The sequence below is a fragment of the Leopardus geoffroyi genome, chromosome A2 (genome assembly GCF_018350155.1).
Source record: "Leopardus geoffroyi isolate Oge1 chromosome A2, O.geoffroyi_Oge1_pat1.0, whole genome shotgun sequence".
In the NCBI taxonomy this organism is placed as follows: Eukaryota; Metazoa; Chordata; class Mammalia; order Carnivora; family Felidae; genus Leopardus; species Leopardus geoffroyi.
In genome coordinates this window covers 125266253-125278302 of record NC_059331.1, presented here as the reverse complement: position 1 = coordinate 125278302, position 12050 = coordinate 125266253, and the positions used below count along the sequence as shown (strand labels likewise).

General features: G+C 43.4%; 1 protein-coding gene across 4 annotated transcripts in view; it reads right to left on the bottom strand.

The window, feature by feature from the left end:
* Nucleotides 1–12050, bottom strand: part of BMPER (BMP binding endothelial regulator) — a 251696-nt gene that overhangs the window by 49806 nt on the left and 189840 nt on the right. Inside the window, exon 14 of one of the 4 annotated variants that reach the window (XM_045495283.1) lies at nucleotides 7589–7754. The exons of the other annotated variants lie outside the window; for them this stretch is intronic. Within the exon in view, the coding sequence (XP_045351239.1) occupies nucleotides 7739–7754 (16 nt within the window). The 3' untranslated portion in view covers nucleotides 7589–7738. Of the gene's footprint in view, nucleotides 1–7588; nucleotides 7755–12050 lie in introns of those variants that run through there. 4 annotated transcript variants of the gene reach the window in all.

Sequence of the window (12050 nt, the reverse complement as noted above, 5' to 3'; positions counted from 1 at the left end):
ACTCAGAGCTGGTCAGTCTGGCTGGACCAGAGGGTTTGGAAAGTAAAAATTGACACCACAGAAATAGAAAGGATTAAATGAGAATACTGTGAAAAATTGTATGCCAAACAGATTGGACAACCTAGAAGAAATGGATAAATTCCTAGAAGCATACAATTTTCCAAAACTCAATCAGGAAGAAATATAAAATCTGAATAGACTAGACTGTTCACTAGTAATAAAACTGAATTGGTAATCAATAAATACCTACCAATAAATAAAAGTCCAGGACCAGATGGAATCACAGGTGAATTCTACCAAGCATTTAAAAAAGAGTAAATATCTATTCTCCTCAACGAGTCCAAAAATTAGAAGATGAAGGAAAGCTTCCAAATACATTCAACAAGGCCAGAATTATCCTGATACCAAAACCAAACACAAAAAGAAAACTACAAGCCAATATCCCCAATGAACACAGATGCAAAAATCCTGATCAAAACATTCCCAAACCACATTCAACAATACATGAAAAGGATCATGTATTGTATCATCCACAATCATGTACCTCCACAACGTGTATCATCTACAATCAAGTGGAATTTATTCTAGGGATACAAAGATGTTTCAATATTTGCAAATCAATCAATGTGACACGCCACATCAACAAAATGGAGAATAAAAAATCATACGATCATCTCAATAGAAGTCAGAAAAAGCACTTGACAAAATTCAACATCCATTCATGATAAAAATCTCAATACACACTTCAACATAATAAAGGTCATATATGAGAAACCCACAGTTAACATCTTAATGGTGAAAACTAAGAGCTTTTCTTCTAAGATCAGGAAAAAGACAAGAATGTCTACTCTTGCCACTTGTATTCAACAGAGTAAAGGTTTTATTTTTAAAAGTTTGTGGGGTAGACACTGGAGCAATCCTCAAATGCCAAGCTAACGAGTTTGGACTTTGTCCATTAAGTAAGGGAGCCACACTTAAGATCTTTGATGATGATACCGAAGAGGTCAAAGTAGCACCTGAGTGTGGAGCTCATCAGGTAGAGAGCTCTAGAGGAGGAAACAGAGTCTAGCAGAGGTCACAGGTTCAGGAGTCTGGGGCAGTGGTGCTGGCTCTTGGGAATGAGGTCCTCACACTGTGCCTGTGAGTGAGAAACTCAGAGGAAGAAGGACAGCGATGCTGGCTGTGCCCTATCTACACATGCTCTCTATGCCTAGATGCTTTGTGTTCATGTCTCACTGGGTTCTAACAACCACCCAAAGTATAGTTCTTATTCATCCCATTCCACAGACAAAAAGAGCTCAAGAAAGTTACCTAATCACAGAGCTGGTATGTGGAAGAAGTGACATATACATAATTTCTTAGGATAAATCAGTAGAGGTGGTAATTGGATGAAGAGGGTGTGAAAAGCAGGACAGAGTCAATTATGCCTAACTATGCCTATAAGGTTTCAAGCAGAAAAGACTAAATGTCTTTCATAATAAAAATATGAACCAAGAGCACATAAGAAAAGTAGGGTCCCCTTTCTAGGGTAGTTGTTTTCCCCATAAGTGTGTGGAGTACACCCCTACACAGAGGATTGCACTCTGTTTGTTCCCACCCAGGCTTGAAATAAGCCCCCTAGGTGGCATAAGCTTTGCGTACATAGTCTTGTGGCACCTGTGGTTAGATCCACATGAATATTATATTGATAAGAAGCAACAATACCTTCTGCGAGATGGACTTTGGGAGCTGGGACACTGAAGGCCTGAATATCAATCCAATGCTTATGTGTCCCTCACAGACTGGGCCACATTTGGAAAATAGGTCTGTGATCTGATTACCCCCATCTCCTTATCCGTTAAAGGGCAGCAATGAAAATTGTCTCGATGCTCCTTTGGTTCAGGAGCAATGTTAGCTTGAATGAAACAGTGCCTCTGATCACATGGAAGATAGTTTATCTACTCACTTCAAGGAAAATGGACCCTTTGGAAAGGACACAGCCACTTTCTTAAATAGGACTGTGAAGTAAGACTGCACTTTGTACACTTAATTGTCTTAAACTCTATAAATCAAAAAGGGACTAACTTCATCCTCACTGAGGAATCTACATATCACAAATTATTTCATCTTCCACTGGAAAAATAACTTGACTCATGAGTCAAAGGTCAAACCATTCTCATCACTGGTGAGCCCAGACATCACTGATTAGCCCTCTGTGATGAACTTGGTTTCTAAGCATAAATATGATTGACTTTGACAGGTCCTCAGGTGCTTTTAGTTTTCTCCCAATGTCATCTAGAGGGAAGAAGAATGAAACCCAAATTGAACCTGTCTTCTTAGGCCTCTTTTAAGAAAGTCCAGATCAGGACAAGAAGGCGTGTATGACTCCAGGAGCACGCTCACAATCTGTTGCCAGCCTCTGCAGACGTACAGAATGTGTTCAGAATTCACACAACATGATGGCCCTGACAGCCCAATTATGCACAACATGCCTCAACTTGTAATTCATCTGTGAGATGAACTTCACAAAAGACAGCAGTTACGAGCAAAGATGACTAACTAACATACTCGTAAAAAGCTAAGGCATACTGCATCATTTGCCTCCCTCCACCTTGTAGAAGATGTACCTCCTACCTTCACAGAAAGTACACATTCCTAGTCAATCATTTCTACATAGGAGGCAATTTGTAATTAAGAAAAATCCAGAAGACAGACTGTTGAACAAAAGAAAGCAAATCAAGGTACATATATGAAGTAAGGGACATCTCTGGGAATCCCACAGCCCTGAGATTATGCACAAATCAGCTCTCTCCATTCCCCTTTCCAAGCTGAAATGTGTTCCTGAACATGCCTTACTCCAATTTTTCAGGTTGGGAGATCCATGATGGGAACATCTCATGTTCTTCCTGCCACCCAAGCAATGGGTCAACTGAGGGAAGATAAGTTTGCAAGGGAAAGCCAGGGAACTAAGCATATCCAGGAGCAGAATGTGTCTGGGCTCATTTTGGGGCCTCTGCAACCACCACTGCACACACATAGCTCAACCCCAGACCATTTGGTTGGGTTGAATCATACTTCTCTTTCTAGAGATGGTTCTAGAAATTTCTAGACAAAAAGGGAAAGTGGTCCTGAGCTCAGGAAAGTGTAATCCATGTGTTCCTAAAGAAAAGAAAGACTGTGTAAGAATATGAGAGGAGGGTGGGGAGGAAAGAGAAGAGAAGAGAAGAGAAGAGAAGAGAAGAGAAGAGAAGAGAAGAGAAGAGAAGAGGAGAAAGGAAAGGAAATTGCCTGACAAGCCCCAAGATTACAATGGCCCATAATCACCATCACTCAGTTAAAGCAGGAATTTATCTTAAGTCCCTCTAGCATTATGCTGGGGTGTGGTGGGTGTGTGAGAGGAACATAAACACACATGACAAATGGCCTCTTTCCTCAAGAGCTTTTATCTCTTGAGGAAAGCTGTCCTGTAGAGGAATATTGGTAATATATCCAAGGCCAAATGGAATTAGTGCATAAAATGGAACAACCAAAGCACGAGAGGCACAGGGGAAAGGGAATAAATTTTAGCTTCAGAAAATGCTTTTAGAAAGCATTTAAGCAGTCCTTAAGCTGAGTTGGGACAGGGAGAGGTAGGGAAGGACAGTCCCAGCAAATGACAGCAAACAAAACCAAAGTCACATTCATGAGAAAGTATGAAGTGCACTCAGGGGTTGCCAGATTGGCTGCAATACAATGTAGGTAAAAATGAGCAAATCTAAAAACATAAGGAATCACCAGATGGCAGGGAGCCTCGACAACCACACTCAGGACCATGAACTTGACGGAATAAATGATAGAGTCACTAAGTGCTCCTGAGCACCAAGATAGGCTACGCTAGGTTTCATCTCAGGCCCCAGCACCACAGCTTCTGGATGAGTTTAGAGCCCCCTGGATGAGCCCGCCCCCTGGGAGACTGTCTGGTGTTCCAGGTTCGTCTGTACTGTTAGAATCGCTCTCATGATTCATTCTCTTGAAGGTCCCAAGAGTTTTACCGTTTCAGCAGCCCTGCAGAACCGGAAACATGTTACCCCTCTGCGACACCTGTATTTTAATCAGAACTACTTTTTCATTTCTTCCTTTCCTTTGAAGGGAAGTTACTTAAAGAAAAAAAAATCAGTGTCCTTCCAAAACTTTTTTCCAAGCAAAATTCAACAGCAATCCCTTCTCCCTAATGCCTGGAAGAGGAATGGAAGAAATGGTAGAGTTTCAAGTTTATGGGATGGTGGGTTATCACTCAGTGCTTACATTCAGAAGAAATAATCTTTTATTCAACTTTACTAAAAAACTGAGACAAGGGATCAAGAGGCACTGTCCAGAAGACAGATGGATAACGTCTCCCATCCTCTGTAGAATACCTAGATTCAAACCATATGGTCACAAGAAATGATTAGGGAAGGGAGCAAAAATGCCAGGTCCACTTAAAGCCCAGTGCTGGATTTTCAGTAGTTGGACCCCAACTGAATATGAGGGCACAGTTCATTCTCTCTACACCCATGTTTATTCTATCATATTTCAAATCCCTATTCCCAGAGGTGCCACTCATGTCTCAGGGAAGTTTCTCTTCTTCCTCACAGTAAATACTTTGGGTAGCTCAGACGCTTAAGTGGCTGACTTCGGCTCAGGTCATGATCTCATGGTTCCTGAGTTCAAGCCCCGCATCAGGCTCTGCACTGATAGCTCAGAACCTGGAGCCTGCTTCGGATTCTGTCTCCCCTCTCTCTGCCCTTCCTTTGCTCATACTCTCTCTCAAAAAATGAATAAATGTTAAAAACATATTTAAAAAAAAAAAAAAACTCAAGGCCCTTTCCACAGTCTGTAAAGCCCCATGTTTCTGCATTTTTTTCTGCCTCTGCCCCTCGCTCCTTCTGCCTCCAGTAGAGTGGCCTTTTGTTATTCCTCAAACTCTCCAAGCCCCTTGGACTCTGCCTGGAAAGCATTTTTCCTAAACTGGGGTAGGGCTCACTCCCTCTCTCCCTTCAGCTCTCAGCTCAAATGGTACCTTATCCAAGAGGCTTTTCCTCATCAAGTTACAGGAAACTGCTCCCAGCCCCCAGCAGTGTTCTCCATCCCCTTTCCTGCTCCGTGTTTCTCAGTAGAACATGAAATCACCTCATGTACTACACATGCATTTGCTTATTCTTGCCATCCTAACCACCCTTCCAGGTCATGAGAATAAAAACTTTGTCTGGGTCACAGCTGCATTCCCTGAGCCTAAGAAAGTCCCTGGTAGAGGTGTTCCTCACTACACGGTGGCAGGAATTGTGGTTAACAGGAATACAAGCAAGCTAGAGAGGGAGAAATGGAAACATCCATCTCCCCTCCACAGGCAAAAGAGGACCTTGAATTACGTTGGTGTCTCTCTCCCAGTCTCTGTGTGATAAGCCATTGATTAGTTTAAACCAGTGCTTCTCAAGGTGTGGTCCTCTGACCAGCAACATCAGCATCACCTAGGAACTTGTTAAAAACTCTCAGACCCCACCTCAGACCTGCTATATCAGAAACTCTGGGTGTGGGGTCAGCAATCTGTTTGGACGGGTTCCCTAAATGAGTCTGATGCCTGCCTAAGTTTGAGAACCACTTGTCTAAATGAGTCAACTCATGTGACTTTCCCAATTATGGTGATTGATTGGTTTAGAAATGGGCACAAGACTCAAAACCAAGGAGGTTCATGAGACTTGCTGAGGTTTGAGGGAGAAAAGACTCACCCGTGTCTGCATAATTTGTCTGAAGCTCTAACCAAGAAGTATTTGGGGTGGGGGGCAGGGGGGCTATATTCCAACATAGACACACTGTGGCAGGAACTGGAGAAAGCACAATCCCCGGGAACCTCATTTAAACTCTGAATCAAGCCATGAGCGAAACTGGAAAATGCCCTGACTTTTCAGTCACACGAGTCAATTAATACTCATTTTTACAGATTAAACCCATTACTACTAAAGCTAGTTTAATTGGGGTTTTCTTTAAATGCAACTGAAATAAAAGATCTAATTCAGGGGCGCCTGGGTGGCTTGGTCGGTTGAGTGTCTGACTTCGGCTCAGGTCATGATCTCACGGTCCGTGAGTTCAAGCCCCGCATCAGGCTCTGTGCTGATGGCTCGGAGCCTGGAGCCTGTTTCAGAGTCTGTGTCTCCCTCTCTCTCTGCCCTTCCCCTGTTCATGCTCTGTCTCTCTCTGTCTCAAAAATAAATAAACATTGAAAAAGAAAAAGAAAAGAAAGGATCTAATTCATACAAGGCGAGCGACAGTACATGCTACAGCCAAACTTAGGAAATAGAGGATGCCTTCAAAGTGCAAAGAAAAGTTATTCTGCCACTTTAACACCTGGACTCTTGTACTCTCCCTGAGCTGTGATTCTCCACCACCCGAGGGGTGCTCAGGGCCTGAGACTCATGTGGGAAGGGCCTTACCCAATGCTAGAATTGAGGGAAGGGAAAGCAAATGGGTGGCTAGATGGCCCAGCGAGGCAGGGAATGAGTTACTATTATCAAGATCTGAAGGACAGAGCCTGGGAATCAGGGAGCAGGCAGGAATGGGCCCAGTGGAGAGTGAAAGGCACAGCTGGGCAGATGGAGGAGCCGTGCTGGTGCCTGGGCTGCTTTTCACTGTAATCTTGTGGCTCAAGGTCTGGGAAGACCCTTTTAAGAACCAAGGGTGAAGCAAACACAAATGACCTTACGCCTCATAAATATGAGCTATTTCACTGATCAGTGTACAATTGCCTTGCCCTGTTTCAGCATCCCTAGTCGCTTCAAAAAGTCCTATTAAGAGGGGTGCCTAGGTGGCTCAGTCGGTTGGGCGTCCGACTTCGGCTCAGGTCATGATCTCGCGGTCCGTGAGTTTGAGCCCTGCGTCGGGCTCTGTGCTGATAGCTCAGAGCCTGGAGCCTGTTTCAGATTCTGTGTCTCCCTCTCTCTCTGACCTTCCCCCATTCATGCTCTGTCTCTCTCTGTCTCAAAAATGAATAAATGTTAAAAAAAAATTAAAAAAAAAAAAGTCCTGTTAAGAGACTTTCCATCTGATGTAAATAATGAAGCACAAGGCCAGTAACTAATAGGGGACCAACTCATGAACAGGTGAAAGCTCTTTGCGGAAGTGTGACCCAACTGCGTGCCTTCAGCCCCTGTGACACACTAGAGTCAAATTATAACTGTCTCACAAAACAGTTACCTGGACTCCTTTTCTCTGCATAGGAAAAGAAATTGTTCTATTAAAATATAGATAATGATGGGGCGCCCCCCATAAGTGGGTTAAGCGTCCAGCTTTGGCTCAGGTCATGATCTCATGGTTTGTGGGTTCAAGCCCTATGTTGGGCTCTGTGCTGACAGCTGGGAACCTGGAGCCTACTTCAGATTCTGTGTGTCCGTCTCTCTTTGCCCCTCCCCCACTCACGCTCTGTCTTCTCTCTGTATCTCTGAATAAACGTTAAAAAATGTTTAAACAAAATATAGATGATCAAAAGCTTCCATGTGTTATCAAGCCTTTAATGGAAGCCTTTGACAAAAATATTCAACAACACAGTACAGATTAGGTCCGAGAGGGAATGTTGAAAACCACACCGGCACTCATCAAGCTCCCAGCACTGCTGGTCCAAGGATAACAAAGAATAGCAAAGGTCTGAACCTCGTGCTGGTGTCTTACGGATCGTGCAGCGGCGGCGTGGACATGGCTTGGCATGCGTGTCTGTGCGTGTGTGCCCACATGTGCAGCAAGTGTGCCTTGATCACTTCAGATGTGCCCTGTGAAAGAACACGGTGTGCCCAAGAATATCATGACAAGTAATATAAAGCCCTGCCCGAGATATAACCAAGTCAGTGATATGGTCACCCATGAGGGTGAGGAGAAAACCCACTTGAAAGCTCCATGAGAAGGATTTACCTTCAGGGGAAATATGATTTGACATATAACATGAGTGAATCACACTGACAGGTGAGATTCTGTGTCCTGGGACCTTATTACGTTGAACACAGGAAGTACACAGAGCTCCTTGGGATGGGCACACAGGTAATTCAGGCTTGGCTACATCAGCACTTTAGGGGCATATGAATGTGGCACAAAACTCCCTAGTTAGGCCCCTCTCTTCTTGCCTCTGAGCTTGGTTCACTGCTCCCCATCCTTCTGATGTCAGCTCAAATATCATTTCCTGTGGAGAGGGAGTTCTCTGATCCATCGGCCTCCCTCTTCCCCTATACACACACCTACTGGGTCTGATCCTCCTGTAAAATCATCCTCTTATACACCAGTTTTCCTTTGAAACAGACACATATCATAGCACATTTATTTGTGAGGACACTGGATTACTGCCTGTCTCATTCACTAGACTATAAACCCCATGAAGACAGGGACCATGTCTATTTCACTCACCACTGTAATCCCAACACACAAACATCACCTGACATTTAACAGGGCTCAAGAAACATCAATTAAACAGCTGAAGGGAAAGAAGGAGGGAGGAAAGAGGCAGGATTTTTAAACCCAGCGTCCACTGACCCCTACACAGATAATTCCCTGCTACATGCACAGGTGTGCATGCATTTTTCTGGAAAAAGGACCCTTAGCTTTCAACAGATTCTCAACAAGGACTGTGACTTCCCAGAAGTTAAGAATCCTACCAGTATCTCATCAATCTCAACATCTTAGGAAGTGAAATAGAAATCAATTTCTTTCTTTAGAAATTACTTCTAAACAATCTTGAAAAGCAAAAGAAGAAAAAATATGAAAGAGAAATACTTTACGGGTGCAGAGCACCAGAACCAAGGATCTCTGTTCCATGATGAACTCAGCCGTTCACAGTGGTATCGGGCACTAGTGTGCCTTAGTGCTAGAATAATACTGTGGACCAGAAAAACATTTGAATAGAGAGGTTCCTGGGTGGCTCAGTTGGTTAAGCATCCGACTCTTGGTTTTGGCTCAGGTCATGATCTCAGGGTTCATGGGATTGAGCCCTGCATCAGGCTCTGTGCTGACCGTGCAGAGCTTGCTTGGGATTCTCTCTCTCCCTCTGTCTCTCTGCTCCTCTCCCACTTATGCGTGCATGATCTCTCTCAAAATAAACAAACAAACAAACAAACAAACAGACTAACTAAAAAAATTTTTTTGAGTAGGAAAATCGTCACCACTTTGAAATTCATACATTTCTCCTTAAAAGACCAATTGGATGAAATTGGTTTACTTAAAAGTCAGCCAACATAAACTGTAGCATAAGACTTCCAAAGCCTGAACAGATAATTTTGCTTAGAAGAAAATATTTTAAAAGAAAAAAAATGAAAATAAATTGCAGTATATGAAACATTTGCAAAATCCAAGTGTTTTTAGCTCCGTTTAGAAAATGGAGAAAATTTAGGGCTGAGGATGAAGGTTACAAGGGGGAACTATTACCAGATTATGATGGTAATGGTCAAAAGCATAAGCTCTGGGTCAAACAGATTTGGTTTCAAATCCTGACTCTGCCTCTTTTTTTGCATGGCGACCTTGGGTGATATTTTTAACTCCTTTAAACTCTAGCTCCTCATCCACACAAATGGAATACTACAGGCAGGCAAAGCCCTTAGAGGCCACTCAGCACATAGCAAGCACCCAAACATGTAAGCTCTTATTCCTCTGTTATTGTAGCATTATCCATTATTATTAACATTGTAATATATTACTAGGACTCGCAGAGTTTCTGGCACATAACGCATGTCAATCAATGCTAGCTAACGTGGTCATTGGTACCTCCTATTACCGAAGCCCATGGATTCATTATATAGTAATTCAGCCCTCTATTTCCAGTCAACTTCAGGATCTTACTCTTTTTATCCCCCCAAGTAAATACCAACCTCAGCTTTCCTACAGTCCTTACTTGCTATTAAGGCCAATAAACCCTAATGGTGGCCACAGAACTATGGGTCAGTATCTGCTTAATATCTTTCCTTCCCGCCTTTGATCACAAAGACAAAATGAAGACTCCAATTTCCTGGTTTCCTTTTCATATGGAAAAGCTTTCAGGGGCTCTGAAAGGTCTTCTGGCCCATATTCTTTGAGCAGCTCAAATGCATCCTACCTTCATGCTCACACATGGGCCATTTGCTTGTGATGCAATGAACAAACCAGCTTGTCTTCTCTCTCTTTTAAAACTCCAAACACTAGGTAAGACAGTAAAGATCATAAGGAATGGCTCTTTCATGTTAAAAGAATTATTAATTCCAGGATCGTCACCAGATTTCCCCATTTCCTTGCAAAGCATTTATTTCTCTATTCTCTGTGCCCATTGACCGGGCTCTTTAAAAGCCTAACGCCAGTAGAAAGGAAACAGATTTTTACAGATACATCCTGTCGGCCGTTCTGGGCGCACAATCCTGGCCCCTGTCTCCGGGTCTGTCTGAGTGCATGAGGGAAGAGAGGATTTGGGTAGCCCTGACTCTGCACAGGAATCTTGGGCTCTGATCCTGATCAACAACAAAGCTACACGGTGTTCAGTCCTCTCTCGCGCCTCACTGGCTGGGTCCTGGGTCATCTAAAATTGAGCCAGGTGGTTCCCTGCACCGGGCTCTCAGTGAAAAGGCATCTCAGCAACCAGGAGAACTTTGACCCTGGATTCTAATTCTGACGCACAAATAACCCAGCAGCGCAAATCCAGCCCTTCTGTTTGGCCTGGCCTTATGCACAAGGAGGCAGTAAGACCAGTACCCTTTCACTCACAAAAACAGACATAAAAAGATTTACTTTGGTGCTTGTACTTTGAACGACACATCAAGAAAATGCCACTGAGGTCCCATTACCACTTTGGTCTAAGAGGGCATACACTTAGCTCCTAACCCCCTAAGCCATGGGTCCCTCTGCATTCTCATCTCTAACATTTGGAGATAGACTATAGAGGACAAAACCAAAACCAAAACCTACACATAAGCCTCATGATCCAAAAAAAAAAAAAAAAAAAAGATCATTGAGGAGACAAAATCTCAGAGAATTGAGTCCCTTGAGGACCCATAAACACCTGGAAGCAATTCTTGTAATTCTTCCACTTTGTGCAGAGGCTCTCCAGGTGTGGTCCCCCACCCGCAGCATCACTTGGGAACTTGTTAGAAATGCACATTCTGAGGCCCCACCCTAAACGCACTGAATCAGCTCTCTAAATGATTCTGAAACCTGCTAAAGTTTGAGAGCATAGAATATACAGTAGGTGCACAAAAAACTAGGAAATAAATGAGTCAGGAATAAATGGAAAGCTTTGGCTCTATTGAACCACTGCTCCAAACAACCTGCTCCAGCTAATGTCTGAATGACACTACAGTATGCCCCTTCCATTGTCTGATGGATGCTGGGGCATACACTGTTATGATCTGGCTGAGGCCTTTGCCTCAGGGCCCACTGTCCACACCCCTCATTGTTTATGACACTGCACCACGGAATACCCTTCTCCTAGCTGCCTGGGCCAGGCTCTTGCTGGCCTCCACAGCCTCGAACATGCAGTCTTCTATGGTTGGAACCTTTTCCTCTGTCCTTTTCCCCAATACATTCCTCCTTTTTTCTGTGCAACTAAACCCTACATATGTTTTAGGAAGTCACCTCCTCCAGGCAGCCACCCCCTGGCAGATTCCCACAGCATCCTATACATCTTCTTTCAAAAATGCATCCCTCCCTATGTACAGTCCTGTTTACTTGTCCCCCTCACTCACTAGCCTGTTCTACAAGTTCGGTGAGCCAGAGGACTGACTCATTTATCTCATTCACTGCCGTATCTCCAGCACCTTGAACAGCGCCCACTGAATTATGTAATCAATCAATCGTGACTCTAAAATAATCCTTTTACAATGGATAATATATATCTATTTTATTATTTATTGATTTCACTGACTCCTAGACATGAGTAATTGACCATAAGCCTAGAAAAGAGGACTGTGGATATATAAAATAATAATTCACCATTTTTTCCCCTTAACTAAACTACCCCTTGGTCTTTTTATTTTTTTTGACCATATGCACACTTCTGAATTCTTTTCCCTGGTTGAACCATTTCCCCTCTGAAAGCCTGCGTGTGAATGCCCATGACTCCC